The sequence below is a fragment of the Stegostoma tigrinum genome, chromosome 14 (genome assembly GCF_030684315.1).
Source record: "Stegostoma tigrinum isolate sSteTig4 chromosome 14, sSteTig4.hap1, whole genome shotgun sequence".
In the NCBI taxonomy this organism is placed as follows: domain Eukaryota; kingdom Metazoa; phylum Chordata; class Chondrichthyes; order Orectolobiformes; family Stegostomatidae; genus Stegostoma; species Stegostoma tigrinum.
In genome coordinates, this window is record NC_081367.1 from 31957937 (window position 1) to 31973797 (window position 15861).

The 15861-nt window shown below is 40.0% G+C and overlaps 1 protein-coding gene across 4 annotated transcripts in view; it reads right to left on the reverse strand.

Moving 5' to 3' along the window:
- golim4a (golgi integral membrane protein 4a) overlaps window positions 1-15861 on the reverse strand; it is a 99494-nt gene that overhangs the window by 5862 nt on the left and 77771 nt on the right. For 2 of the 4 annotated variants that reach the window (XM_048541999.2, XM_048542001.2), the window contains one exon: window positions 11485-11553. In XM_048541999.2, coding sequence (XP_048397956.1) covers window positions 11485-11553 — 69 coding nt within the window. Of the gene's footprint in view, window positions 1-7514; window positions 7578-11484; window positions 11554-15489; window positions 15794-15861 lie in introns of those variants that run through there. The other 2 variants (XM_048542000.2, XM_059651075.1) reach the window with 2 other exon arrangements.

The window sequence follows — 15861 nt, forward strand, 5'->3', positions numbered from 1 at the left end:
TGGGATAGCCTCATAGGGCCAACTATTTTCAGCTGCTTCATCAATGACCTTCCCTGCATGATAGGATCAGAACTGGGGTTGTTCACACATGGTTGCATAATGCCCTGCACAATTTGTGACTCCTCAGATACAGAAAAAGTCCATGTTCAAAAGCAGCAAGAGCTGAGGAACATTCAGGCTTGGGCTGATGAGTGGCATGTAGCATTTGAGCTACACAAGTACCGGGCAAGGAGCATCTCCAACAAGAGAGAATCTAACCACTTGCTTTCAACAGTATCGCTATAGTTGAAAACCTCACTATTAACATCCTAGGAATTACCATTGACCAGAATCTGAATTGAACTAGCCATATAAATACTATGGCTACAAGAGAAGGGGTCAGAGGCTACAAATTCTGTGGCAAGTGATTCACCTCGTGTTTCCCCAGTTCATGATCTACAAGGCATAAATCAGGAGTGTGATGGAAAACTTGCCACTTGCCTGAATGGATGCAAGTCCAACAATGTTCAAAGCACATTACACCATCCAGAACAAAGTAGCCCATTTGAATTACAGTCAGCTGCCACCTACAACAGTCATCCTCTTCACAAATGATGCAAAGTAGCAGCAACAACACGTACAAACTGCACTGCAGTAACTCACTAAGGCTCCTTCATTAGCACCTTTCAAACTCTGACCTCCACCAACTGAAAGATCAAGAGCAACAGATATATGGGGACACCAACACTTTCAATCTCCTCTCCAAGTCACACATCATCTTGACATGCAGCTGTACTACTGTCCTTTTACTGTTGCTGGGTCAATACCTTGGAACTACCTTTATAACTGCATTTCGGGTGTCCCTAATCTTCAGGTCAAGAAAACAGTTCATCACCATCTTGTCTAGAGTGGTCATGGATGGACAATAAATACTAGTCGAACCATTAATGCCCACATACCATGATCAGTTGTCTTAAAAAATCTGCTATTACGACAAATTTACAACTAACAAATGTTCTATGTCTGATGAAGCTAAACCACTCTAATCTCTAAGTATTTAATCCCAACCGAGATCTTCCTTGACTGAAATGGACTTTGGTAAGATACTTCATATCAATACTGATGTAATATGACGATTGAGGATCAGATGACCAAAAACCACCAAATTATGCACAGTTTAGGTTAGCAGCCACGCTGTATCAATTTGAAACAAGTCCTTAAATATACCCAAATAAATTTCTTAGCCTTAACAATTCCATAAAGTGTAAACACATTTGTTTCCTATCGCAAATCAAATCATTATGTCCTACTGCCATGTTTGCCCATATAAAAGTAAGCTCACTAAAAAGAATGTGTTGATTTTAAAAGGTATCCTACAGGTATGATATTATAAAGGAACCTCTATTGACAGCTTTGGTCATTTCAAAGCGAAACTGCTCGATTATATTTAATCCCTGTAAATTTTATATCATTTGTTTTTTTTACAGATGGAAAACAAGTAGATGCGCATTCAAACACTTCGACAGTGGTTATGTACTTCCTTTACTCACAGGCTAAGTTGAAAGATAGCATTACTCAGATGATTCCACATTACCAGCCAATCTTGGACAATGACATGGTTTCAACAATGCAGTCGTGACCCAATGACCAATGCTATGACCAAGCACAGTATCACAATAGGTGTGTTAGTTTGCAGAATTAATCTTTATATCACCTACTAATTTAGTCAGTTGTGTGCATGAAATATTTCAGTTTGGCTCCAACCTATTTTATAATAAGCAGGCCAAAAAAAATCAAGACTATTTTATTTTCTGCGGATTGCAGCTTCAACGCTCTATGCTTCTCTGTCTGTATGGTACAATGTCGATAGGCAGAAATTGCAGAGAGACACCACACAGTGCACTCCAGATGACAAAGGCAGCTGTACTCAGCGACTGGCAGTGGCCTCATCAAGCTGAAACCTTTAGAATCAGTTTAGTTTCAGATGCTTCAGCAAGCTTTGGCCCCAGATTACACCCAACACAGCCTATAATTTCTTTTTGGTGCGTATAGTCAATTGTTTTAACATAGTTTGGTAAATCCTCTTGCTTGGCCATAAATGCTTGGCAACTTAAAGGAGAAGTCTTGTGCACAGCCTGCTCAGGAACTTCAGAGTTACTGCGCGGTTTTGAGAGTACATTGATTGTGCCTGATGATGGAAGAGACACAAGTATTTTGTTTTTCATTCTCAGGTGGTGGGCTTGACTGCACCCACTGCCTATCCCTAACTGTTCAGAGGGCAGTTAAGCATTACCACATTGCTGTGCGTCTGGAGTCACACATAGGTGAGACCAGATAACAATGGTTAATATTGTAAAGGATATTAGCAAAGCAGATCTTCTGATAATCGACAATGGTTATATTGTTCTTTAGTTCAGGTTTTACATTCAGGTTTTTTTATACTGAATTCAAATTTTACCATCTGCCATCCAAAGGACATGTCCCCAGAACACTAACAAGTAGAAACCGAAAGTGTTGGAGAAGCTCAGCAGGTATGTGGGGTTTCAAAGTAGACTTATATTAGACTTGAAACATTAATTCTATTTCTCTTCGTACAGATACTGCCAGACCTGCTGGGTTTTGCTCGCACTTTTGATTTTTATTTGAAATTCTGTGATTATTTCCCAGAACATTAGCCTGGGGCTTTGGATTACAAATCCTGTGGCAATACCACCACACAGTCACCTCCCCATAAACTAAGTTATTAAGGTTAAGCGGTTGCTGTGACACATTTCTGTTGATAAATCCATAGGAAAGACAATGCAATAACTGAGTAACAAGAGCAACGTAACACTCATTTGTTATTTGGTTTGCAATGCAGACGATGCCTATATTGGACGGAGAAATATGACTGCAACAATAAACTGTTCTGTCACGGAGAGTGAAAATACCACAGAGCAGACAGATTATGTTGTTCTTGTGGTAAACGGTCAAAGCTTACCAACTGTCTGCCAGGTTCCTTATCGGCCCTGATGTTAACTCAGTCATACAGTGGAAATTGCTGTTACCTTAAATGGTTTCGGACTTATCACTTCCATTAATTTGTGCAAGACTAGACTGCAGTACATGATTTGGTGCTTCGAAATCCCCAATTTATTTAATCCACCACCCTCTTAAAACTGCAAGTCTGCTTCTGGAAAGCAAATGTTTATCTCTCCAAGACTGTTGAGATTAGAAGTCAGAATCTGCATTGCAGCTATTAAGTTTCTACTAACGTCTGTGACCATAGATTTCCATAATGAGGGCTTGGCTGTCGAACCCCAGAAAGTGGTCAAACTTTCCAAGGAAGACTGCTGAATGGTGATGCTTTGAGGGATGACACCACATATTCTGACAAAAGACTTTACTGAAATTTTAATTGTAATGGTGAATCTCTATAGCATATCTTCTGACAGTTGATATAAATGCTTTCGTGAAGCAAACACTTCTCAGAGCTGAAGCAAACACTTCTCAGAGCTGGTCTCCTCAATAAAGCATCTCTGTTCTCCTCAGCAGGACGAGGAGACCTCTTCTTCTGGTGAGCTGTCTCTTGGCTTTCATTGCTGTCAATACCAGCTGCTGTCCACTAGGAGTGTGTAATTCACCACATACAACACCTCCTTTCCTTACTCAGCCAATCCAGGTGCAAATATGTTGTGAGAAGAACATTCTCACACAGCAAGTAGCTTCGATCTGGAGTGCACTTCCAGGATAAAAAGTTAAGGCAGGTTCAACTGAGACATTGAAGAGGATATTGGTATCCTTTAAAATAGAAACAATGTGGGGAAAAAGATTGCTGAGAGGACCAATGCAGACAAATGAGCTGAATGGCCCCCTTCTGCACTGTAACAGTACTGTGACTCTGTGCTGTTGCTTCGGCGTAATGAAGCATAAGAGGGTGGCTTCTCAGGTTACTCTTCTTCTGAAATGTCTTCTTCTGCAGGGTGAAACCTTTGAAAGGAACCTCAAGGAAAGACAAAGGATATACAACTCAGTTTAGCACTTAAAGGCTGGGCAGTAGTATATGACAGCCATCAAAATGCAGCATGATGTAGTTATGCTGTACGATTGTGAAGTAAGACCATAGTAGCGCAAGAAAAAGGAGCAGGAATAGTCTATTTGGCTCCTCAGATCTGCTCTGCCATTTAAAAAGATCATAGCTGATCTCATCACGGCCTCAAGTCCACTTTCCTGCCTGCGCCCATATTCTCACGCCTTTGAAGAGCAAACCTCTGATTAAATTCAACCTTATATTTAATAATGCAGCCTTCACTGATCTCAGGAAAAGGGAATTTAAAAAACTACAACTTTCCCACAGCTTCATTTCTGTAGTCATCTTTTATCTCCTATTTTATTATGAGTGTTACCCAACCTCCTTTGCCTTTCTTCCTACCCTTTTAAAAATGAGAATGGACAATAATGAAGCTATTAAAGCAAGCTAAATACAAATAGGCCCCTCCCTGTTCACTAGCAAGTGACACATTTTGCTAAGTAACAATTGGTTGGAAAGGCTCCTCAATGTCACCTCATGTAATTCTTCCAATTTTCACACCAATGCCAACACAGTTTTGTGTCTGGAACAATTCCACCCTAAGTCACTGAAATGGCTTATTTTGGCCAATGGTTCAACTATCTTGTTACAAATGCTGCATTCATTCTGCGAGAACCCTCTATTTCTCTAACTACCGTTATTTCTTCATACTTACTTATCAGAAACTCTTAGACCTACATATATTGTTGATATCCACATGGAGCATGGCATCTGGATTGATCCCCTACCCCTCCAAGTTCATTTCTGATCCAAAGGTGATGTTCTCAAACCCAAAACCAGGGAAAGACCAATGTTTGGGACCAAAGCTTTCAACTGTAGACAACCATATCTATCTACCGCACTGCACTATTTCTTCTTACAACATTCCTTTTCACTTTTCCAATTTTAATGCCCACTGCATTACACGGTGCTGTGGGTAATTTGCCTCTCCTCCCTGCAGACCCTGCTTTTGCCCACACTGGGGAGTGATATTCTTATCTCCCCAGTCCTGGATTAATCTACAGCTCTAATTTAGAGAAAAGAAAATTTAACACCCAATCGACCCTTCCTGCTCTCCTCTTTAATGCCTCTAGATCTCAATTCTTGCTGTCTCTCGCTCCATCTCTGACACCTCCCTTTTAAAATAATAGAATATTTCCCTCACGGCACTGAATTTCCAAATTAAATTTCTACATTAGATATTCTATAGATATGTGCTCTATCAATGTAGATTTTGTGACATGTACATGTTGCACAGTTCATGCTCTATGTAATAGTGGAGGTTCAATAAGAGGTACAAATAAAAGTCATAGATCCTCTACAGAGAAGAATTGTGTACTCAAAATGTCTTGCTTGTACCGGAGAGGCTGTTATTTTTCTACTTGCAATCAGGCTCATGATGTTATCTGTGCCCCAAAGCTCATGTCTTCTCTTCTCTAATCTGTGCACTGCCTTGATCTGAGAGACAGAGGGGTGAGAGGTGGTGAATATTATCTACCAAGGGGACAGTAGATATATGGAGCTTTTCCTTGTTGTGCAGATGCTGACTGGCAAGGAAAACAAGAGGGGATTAAGATGTGGAGAAATGTTGAATGGTAAGTGTATTTGAGGATCAGTCATGAGAAAAAGAAATGCTTCTGGAAAGACTAAAGAATACAGCTAGTGGCCATTGCGAAATGAAAGTGATGAACTGAGTGATTTTGGGAATGAGCATGAGAATTGGTATAATGTTCCTTTGTGCTATGTTGTGAACAATGTGATTGAAGGGCATGCATGCTAAGAGTATTGAAACAGGAAACAGGACTGCTATTCTGCTGTATAAGGTGGAGAAATTAAGAGTTCTACTTACCTTTCCTACTGTTAAGGTCACCAATGGGCTTCCTGTAATGCATCCAGGACCTGGGTTGATAATTCCGGATGTGAAAATTCTGCCCTGTCTCTCTGTGCCTGTAAACCTGGTTTCCACTTCTCCTGACATTAGTAAGAAGGAATTTTCACCCCTCCCCCTGGCTTCTTTCAGCAGGACCTCAAGAGAAGTGTTAAATAGCTAACTTGAAGTTCTTTTCTCCCCACATGACTCTACAGCCAATTCTTTTGAAAGGCAATGCAACCTTGCTTTCCAACATGGATGACTACTTTCGATAAACCAGACTAACCTGAAGTACTTTGGAAGTTGGTCAGTTTGTCATATGTAAAAAACAAAATTGGATGGGAAAATATTTATCCAATTGTAATAAGGTCTAGGAGTTAAAATTCTCTTAGATCTGTTACGTCCAGCCATGAAACGCACCCTACTTCCCATCCATCCAAAGTTAAAGTTGAAGGAAGGTTCCCACCTCCCTCACTAGAATTTACACGCAGAAAACCAAAGAAAATTTGGGACATGACTTGGCCCATTATGTCCTAGATACTCATCCTTAACCCAGCACATTGGTCTACAGCTCTGTAGGTCATAGTTCTTGAAATAGACATCAAAGAACTTTATACATTTGGTCAGAGTTTCTGCCTCTACCGCCCCTTCGTGCCTGCTGGGTTTGGCCATCATACCTTAAAATCAGCAACAAATGATAGCAGAAAATTTGATTGAGTACAATTGGGAACTCTTTCCCTATATATTTTACCTTGTGCAAACTGATTAACTGAAAAGCAAATGCAGCAAGTTTCACCACATTAACTGTAAATTACTGAACGCTCAATCATTACATATAGAAACACCTTTGACAAACATGCCTTGTACCAATCTTTGATCGTCACTGAGGTAGACTAGTGAGGTAGTAAGCAGCTCTTGTTAAGAAATCTTCAAATTTCAAGGAGACAAATGCTATTAGTCTTTTGAAAGCAGTGAAAAATGACTGATGTGTTGAATAAATGTTAAAATGTAGGGAGGATTGGAACCAAATTGTAAGAAAAGGAAATCACTGGAATCTTTCTTCTCATCAACTTTTGGGTAGTGTTCAAATGCTTAATCACAAAAACAGCAAATAGCTCTAAAATTATCTTGGACATTAGTGTTTTGAGGATAGACAAAATGAAAACATTTTGCAACAAACTAAATGTCAGATGAGGTTACATCCAGGCTTAAAAGAAATTACAGCAACAAATGAAAAGCTTTGAAATTGAAAAATTGGCCACCAGTGAGATACTATTACTTGATAAAGGGCTTCTCACAAAAAGACCTTAGATTTTTGAGTCTGACATGAATGAATGTTAGTTCAGTTTCTTTCAAGGAGACTTGGACTGTTTTGTGTCAACATAAAATATTAAATGTAGGACAAGATATTTTTTAAAAGGCATCAGAACTTAGAAAAATAGGTGAAGTTAGTAATTATATAGTGTAAAATTAATTTGCTGATTTTTGGCTTTATGTGATTTTAGAATACCTTGGCTACCATTACAGGCAGATGGATGTAAAACAGTAAGTGCACTATTTGCAACCAGCTTTAATTATGCACAGGTTCAGATGCATGAAAAGTAAATCTTATCTCACCTTTTCCTCCTGTCAAGTGATGCTGCCCAACTGTGAATGCTTATGCCAAAACAGTTGCGACAGCTGTGAAGGAATGACAAAAGTATGGCAGTAATAGCAAAACATAACTGAACGGCAAAATATTAGATCCATAAATAAAACATGACAGCTGAATAGAGTAGTGTTTTGCAAAGTGGTAATGTATCTGCAGAATTCAAAGCATTTAAAAATATATAGTTCAGTATTGTTCTCGTAATTATGGACAACAGAACTCCTTAACAACCTGTAAAATCAGGGCCAGCTATAGTTTTATATGTGGACCAAGAACAGTACTACACTCATTTGAAAAAAGCTTTTTCCATGTTCACGACAAGAATAGACCCCTTAATGTATCTCTTTCTATTTTCATCCCCTTGGAAATTAACAGAACTAGAATTCAGAACAGCTGTGGTTGAATCATCATCATCCTTTTCACTTTGCGTAAAAAGTCAACACGACTCCTATATTTAAATATGTGCAGCAGTGACTCGACAAGTTGACAGAATAATGTGCCATTATGAGGTAGGAAGACAGTAAACTTTGGATTCACAGAAGCAGTATCTGAGAACATTTTAGAATCTATTTTTTGCTTGGCAATGAAGCATGACTAGAGAAAATCATAACTGAGACAGAAGTTTTATGAAACTTGGAAAAGTGAAAAATACTTTACATGGAATGAATGCAGACTTTATAACTAATTCTAGTTAACAACTGATTTTGCGAAAGGTGATGATGAAATTAACTAACGTCACCAAAATCAAAACTCGTTTTAGTGTTTCATTTCTCCTTTTATGAATATCAATACAAATGATGCAGCTAAATACACTGACATAAAAAGTTAAGGAACTTTAAAACTGAATTAAACATGACTTTGAGGAAAACAACATCAAAAAAGAGGCAAACCAAAAATCTAATACATTTAGGCAATGTATAAATTTGAAGAATGCAAAATTTAGAACACAAAGGGATTTTTGAAATGGGAAAGGGTGGGATATTCACTTTCAATTACATGCAGAAACTAAGAATGAAGGGACAGATGGAAAATTGAGAAGGTAACTTATGTATGCTACGAAGTCGAGGGTTTGAACAGAAACATTTAAAATGGTAGTGGCTGAATAAGAAAGACATAAAAGGTTTGAAAAACCAACATGAGGATCAGAATAACTTGTAGTCTCAATGACAAAGGTATCTTTAAAGGACTTTTCATACAAAGGCAATGCAACCATTGGCTGCTCATTCCATCATCTGTTGTAGCTCACAGAGCAAGGAAATACTGACAAAACTGACAGCATTATCTACAACGTGCTGTTGATTTACGATGGCCAGCTGCAGGCAATATGAGCACTTCCACACAATTACTGTCTCGATTCCAGTATGATACAGGTTGCCAGGACTAATTACTGATTTCAAAGGGAAAAATTAAAACAGGAGCCCATGGAAGTTCATAAATCCAGGAAACTGTAAGACTGCTTTGAGAAAGAAGTATATCAGATACTTCATCTTGAATCGGTGGATGAATGAGAATGAGACGGCCAATTGTTTTTGACACACCTCTTGCCGTTAAGAGTCAGAGACTCTGGTCATCCCTTCTCATGTACACTTACACTGAAGCAAGATGAGATGCATCAGTTTGTCAGAGTGTCAGATTGCAACAGAATATCAATGGACTAGGAATGAACTTTGCTTCCAATAAATCGGAAGCATTAAGAAAAGTTTCAGATCAGCACTGCCCCCCCTTCAAACTATTGCTCCTCCCCTAAGACAGGAACTAATGAGGATTTGGATGAAGAAATTCTGTTTCCTGGAAGTATCAAGCAATGCAATCTTCAGCAGCATGGGATGGGGTCTTTGGTGGTGGGTGCTGACTAATCCCATCCTAATTAAGTGGGCTTCAACCGATGGTGAACTTAGGATCAGCACTGCTAAGTAGAACCCAGTCATTACTGTTACAACTCATCTCTCTCTTTCTTTGTATGGTGCCTTTGTTTTTTGAGGATTGTTAATCTTGGCTTAACATTGTCATGGTATGACAATGGCAGCAAGTAGAAGAGACCACAGCAAGTATCTCAGTTGACACAGGGATTGAACTAAGTCCTCAGCATTATGAAGCACCACCCACTAATTAACTGAGATAGCTGGTCCTGTTTGGAACATGGCCTGTGCATTTCAAAACAGGCAAATTAAAGACAATAAAGGAATGAAATGGAAAATTGTGGATATTCATATTCAAAAAGAAAGAAACAAGAAGAGAAGGTAGCTGAAATAAAGTTGTGAAGTGATACTTAGTGTCAGAAAAGCTACTGTAATATAAGAACTGATTAAGGAAAAGAATAGTGCATTGCACAGCAGTATGTTATGCACTGTTTCTCAATAATACAGGTTACAGAAATAAATGTTTAAATGGTGATCAGATAATGAATGTGTGTTAGGATTGATGATATAATGCAATCACATGTAAAGGCAAGCAGTACTAATTATTATTAATAGCAGGGTTTCCTATATTAAGAATGGAACTTTTTAAACTGCTGTTCTAATTCCTTTTACCTGCTCTGATATGATGTTGATACACTATGGATATGGATACCAGCAATACCACGTCACCGCTGATCTTTTATTAAGTTGCCATCTGATATTGTAACAAAAACACAGGCACTGCTTAATGTAAACTTCAAGCAGGATTGATAATATTAAAGACGGTAACTAGTTGCAAGTTATTCTGCTTTTGGATTGTAAAAATCTCAGTGAATTTGAGAAAACCAAAAACTTTTCCCTCCATTTAGCTATGGATCTTGGGTTTTCTAATGGATATCTTGAGGGAAATTCTACTCAAATGAAACAAACTTATTCCACAGGTTTTCATGCAAAATTACAGACATAGGTAGAGTACTCCATCCATGCATGGCCCGATTCCTTCACAAATAGTCCCACTCTCTTCCTGCAGTCCCAGTTGCTCTGGTATTTTAATGCAATTTTAATACAAAGGATTACACAGCTACTACTGGGCAGGGTGCAATGGAGGGCACAATGCTCAGTTGCACCCCAAATATATGAAACTATTATCCCCCAAGTGGCCAATATTTGAATGTTTTTGGAAAAAATTTCATTATTTATGTTAGATTTCTAACTTCTGCAAACAAGATCCCCCATTTCTTACATGCAGAAATACAGGAACAATAATGTTCCCATAAATATGATATTAGTTTCTACCTGTATCTTTAGCATTCAATCATGTTCCAACAATGCTTTTGCTGCCTAAACAGACAGATGGCTGAAGCAAGCTCAAGATCAATAAGAACTCAGATAATATAATCGAACATTTATATCTCACAAGAACATAATCCTTTTATGGTAATCATGCCAACAGTTTATTTCACCAGACTATAAACATACTACTCAGCTGAGTTAACCCATGCTCTACAAGAATTATAAGAAGAGTTAAGTCATGCTATACAATTTTACATGAAATGCCTGTGTCCATTATTCAAGAAGATGAAACCGTTTACTTTGAAAGCAATCACTGCTGGCGTTGGAAATCTGAGAATGAAAGTAGAAAATGCTGAAAACATTCAACTCAGGCAGAATTTGTGTTGTAAAGAAGGTGGGGGGGATCAATGTTTCAGATTGAAAAGCCTTTAGTCAGAGCTGCAAAGTGTTAGAAATGGGCCTCATAACAATTACTTCACACACCTTCCTTGATTCACAGTTCCTGACTGACCTGATAATTTCAGATCAATGAATGCCTGCATTTAAATATAAACAAGTAAATTTCATGTTCCTATGTCCATTACGGACATTCTCAATGCACCTTTTAGAAATGAACACCTTCATTATGCCTCAAAGTTTTTCAAGAAAAAAAGCAATTACTGAAGGCAACATTGGTGCTGATTATATTTCAATATATGGATAAAACTATGGCACCATTCCAACACCTTACTATCTTGTATCTCCTCACCTCTTCCTCTCCCTCATCCTGGTATTGCTCATCTAGGTTATCCTCCTGTTGATCAGGATTTCCACCAACCTGAAAATATCAACATATAGAGATTATATCTATACATTCCACAAAACAAACAATTTGGAAGAAAGTACCACACAAGAAGCAAATCGAGCAGGAAGATTGACACTGATATTGAAACTAAAATGTTGCAATCGAATAGAATGAAATCATATGTTCAAATATCCATAAAACATGCAAGATACCTGAATACATTATTTCAAAGTAACATCCCATTAACTATAGAAAACATTTTCTCCCAGAAAATATACTTTGATTCATTCATGGATTGAATTTAATCTCTGCTACCTTTACAAGCTAAATCAGCATGAATTTTGTTGACTGCAACTAACTTCAGCTTTACAAGCATAAACTAACATTGGGATGACACAACAATAAAATTCCAGTGACTCAGTCTTTATGGAGATTTCATGGTGCCACAGAAATAAAAAGTGGCTTCACAAAAGCCGCATTCCTCGCTTGCTGTTGAAGGTCGGTACTATAGGAGAAGTGTCACTTTAAAGGGAATAGAGTGAGGGTGAGAAATGGAGATGAAAACACGCCTTTTTAGGCTGCTTTCACAAACGTACTTGTTGATTTCACAGCAAGGTTGGCAGATCTACATTAACACAGTTGAAACAGTACCCTCTTAACTTGGGAATGGGACATGGGACATGGCAAAGAGAGAGAGTTATCCACACAGAAGAAGAGGACTTAAGTATTCTTTTAAACAAGCTGCTCAGAGATGTTTCTACACACCTATTGAAGATGATGTCAAGGTGTCAGTATTGGACTGGGGTGGACAAGGTCAGATATCAGATGACAGCAGGTTATAGTCCAACAGGTTTCTCTGAAATCACAAACTTTTGGAGGGTATAGCCTCTTGGTCAGTTGAAGTGATAAAGAGGAACAAAGACACAGCATTTATGGGCACAGAGATCAAAAGATCACACAAATGGGGTGAGTGGACCCACTTGGATGATCTTTTGATCTCTCTGCCCATTGATCACTTTGCCTATAAATTCTGTGCCGGTGTGCTTCTCTCTCACTTCACCTGGCAAAGGGGCAATCCTCTGAAAACTTGTGATTTCAAATAAACTGTTGGGCTATACCTGGTGTCATCTCACTTCTGACCTCTTCAGGATGGTGGGATATTTTCTAATCAACCTGTTCGGAGTTACTTTTAAGTACTACCGGAACAGGTGTGTCTTGAGCCCAGGCCTCCTGACTCAGAGGTAGGAACACAACCACTCTTCAATAAAAGCTCATCCCTTAAGTTTTTCTTTGTAAACTACTAACTACTGCCAGTAACCATTCACGGAGCCAGTCATATCTACAAGCAAAGCCCATTATGGGCAACACAAGCCATCAAACATGAGGGGAATGTAGGAAGAGACAGAAGGGTCTAAATCAAAATGGAGTTGCAGGAGGAGATAAAGAACTGTAGTGCCCAGGGTGCCTACATCTCTCTAAAGGTATCGAGGGCATTGATGGACATCTCATGTTCCCTGTCTAAGGACACCCTGGCACAAACATAACCAGAGAACAGAGACAGACAGTCAGCAGAGATGGTCCCCTCCTCAGCCCACCCTTAAGAATTCTTCAATTACTTAGCTAATTTGGAACAATAGTTTCTATTAAATGCCATCAAAACTATTCATCTTCACAAACATTTCCCTCTTACAAATACATGGAAAATAATATAAATTTTGACAATAAACTAATTATTGGCTCATGATTATATTTTGAGAAAAGAACAATTTTGCATTTACCTCTTGGTTTAGCATTTTTTTCAGGACATCCAAAATGGTTTGAAATCAACAAAGTACCATTTAAATGTACTAATTAGAATTCTGGACATTTTCTGATCAACCAGTTCAGAGATGTTATTACACACCCCAGGAGTGGGCCTTGAATGTGCATCTTGAAATGCCCTTTCAACAGCTTTAAATATTTAAACTAAGAATCTCCACAGCAGTCAGTTTTGCAGGGAAACCGTTCCAAACGGTTTCCGACATGCTGTGGCCTCCTCCCCAACTAGCGAGAAAATATTATTCTCCAGATGGTTTCTGAACTATGACTCCATTTGCTAACAGCGACTTGCAGTTTGCAAGGTGGTGTGGCTCAATGGGGTGGTGCCAAGAGATCATCTGCTGGTTGGTCATGCAAAATTAACAGCTTGCCTCCCTCGCTTCTCCTTTCAAATTAGGGTGAAAATCTTGCCCGAAATATCCCAACTGAATTTGAAGGAAAAGTAGGGTACGAGTAGTTCAGCAACATTCAAAACACTTGAGAAGAAATCGTTCACACAGAATCAGTTCTGTTGACACAGACAGATTTACCTTGATTCCTGGGGTCAGGCAAGACATTCTGCACTGACTATATAGCAACACTACATGAACAAACGTAAGATAATAAAATGTGAGGCTGGATGAACACAGCAGGCCAAGCAGCATCTCAGGAGCACAAAAGCTGACATTTCGGGCCTGGACCCTTCACCCTCTCTGATGAAGGGTCCAGGCCCGAAATGTCAGCTTTTGTGCTCCTGAGATGCTGCTTGGCCTGCTGTGTTCATCCAGACTCACATTTTATTATCTTGGATTCTCCAGCATCTGCAGTTCCCATTATCTCTGACACTACATGAACAAACCTCTGCCAAATTGCATTATTTGCTGCGGCAGCATTCATCATTTTTCGTGACGCGTTCAAATCAAATGTTTTTGGAGCTTAGCTCTTTCGTAAAGACATTATCACACAATAGGAAGTTCATATTTTTAAAACTATCAGACACTCATACCTGGTGTACTTAGCAGTGCCATGGAACAGGCTGTGGCAGCTACAAGTAGTACACCCAATTGAGTCTGAGGATTGGGGAAGACCGTAATCTGACCCTACGACCAAAGACATTTTTCCCTCTGCACCTTTATTTGCTTTCCGGATGGACCACTCTGTCCGGGACTCCCTCGTCCGCTCCAGACTCCCCACCAGCCGCACCACAACCGGCACTTCTCCCTGCAACCACACAAAGTGCTACACCTACCCCAACACCTCCCTCCCTCACGCCCATCCCAGGGCCCGAGAAAACCTCCCACATCAAACAGATGTACACCTGCACATCTGCCAATGTGGTATACTGCATCCGCTGTTCCCATTGTGGCCTCCTCTACATCAGGGAAACCAAGCGGAGGCTTGGAGACCGCTTTGTGGAACACCTACGCTTGGTTCGCGACAAACGACTGCAACCAGTCGCAAACCATTTCAACTCGCCCTCCCACTCCTTGGACGAGATGTCCATCCTGGGCCTACTGCAGTGCCACAACGATGCCACCCAAAGGTTGCAGGAACAGCACCTCATATTCCGCTTGGGAACCCTGCAGCCCAATGGTATCAATGCGGATTTAACAAGCTTCAAAATCTCACCTCCCCCTACCCCATTCCAAAACCAGTCCAGCTCGGCCGCACCTCCCTAGCCTGTTCTTCCTGCCCACCCATCCACTCCCCCCACCTCAGGCCCCAACCCCATCTCCTACCCACCAGCCTCATCTTGCCTCGACCTGTCCGTCCTCCCTGGACTGACCTTCCCCTCTCTAACTCCCCACCTACTCATCTTTACTGGATCCATTCCTGCCTCTTTAACCTGTCTGTCTCCTCTCCACCACCTATCTTCTCCTTTATCCATCTTCTATCCACCTCCCCCTCTTTCCCTATTTATTCCAGAATCCCCTTTCCCTCCCCCATTTCTGAAGAAGGGTCTCGGCCCAAAACGTCAGCTTTCCTACTGCTCTGGTGCTGCTTGGCCTGCTGTGTTGGTCCAGCTCTACACCTTGTTATCTCAGATTCTCCAGCATCGGCAGTTCCTACTATCTCTGCCGTAATTTGTAGGTTGGGTTTGTTGGGGGCAGGGGCTTTGGAGGCAAAGGCAGCACTCTTTGACTCATATCCAGTCTCTTGACAGGCGCTGATGGTCTTTTATCAACAGTCCCACACTGCTGAGATAAAAAACTGCCCACAAAGTAGCAGCAAACCTGAACCTAGTGTTCGCCCAGGAAACTTTAGCCAAGGTCAATCCCAGCCATAACAGGTTTAGGACCTTAATGGGCTAGCTAAAGGCTTCAAATGCCAGTGGTTATGGAAGGTCATACATGGATTTATGTTTGCTGAAGACGAGAAGGCAGTGAACTCTGGCTATGCCATCACCTAACATGCCCTTCACACTGACAAAGTTCACCATATCTGGGAGCAGAAGATGCCATCCGCTGTTTTGCAGCTAAGAATTAAAACAAAAAGAAAACAGTGCCAAAGTATTAATATTTTTGATAAAATAAACATACAGAT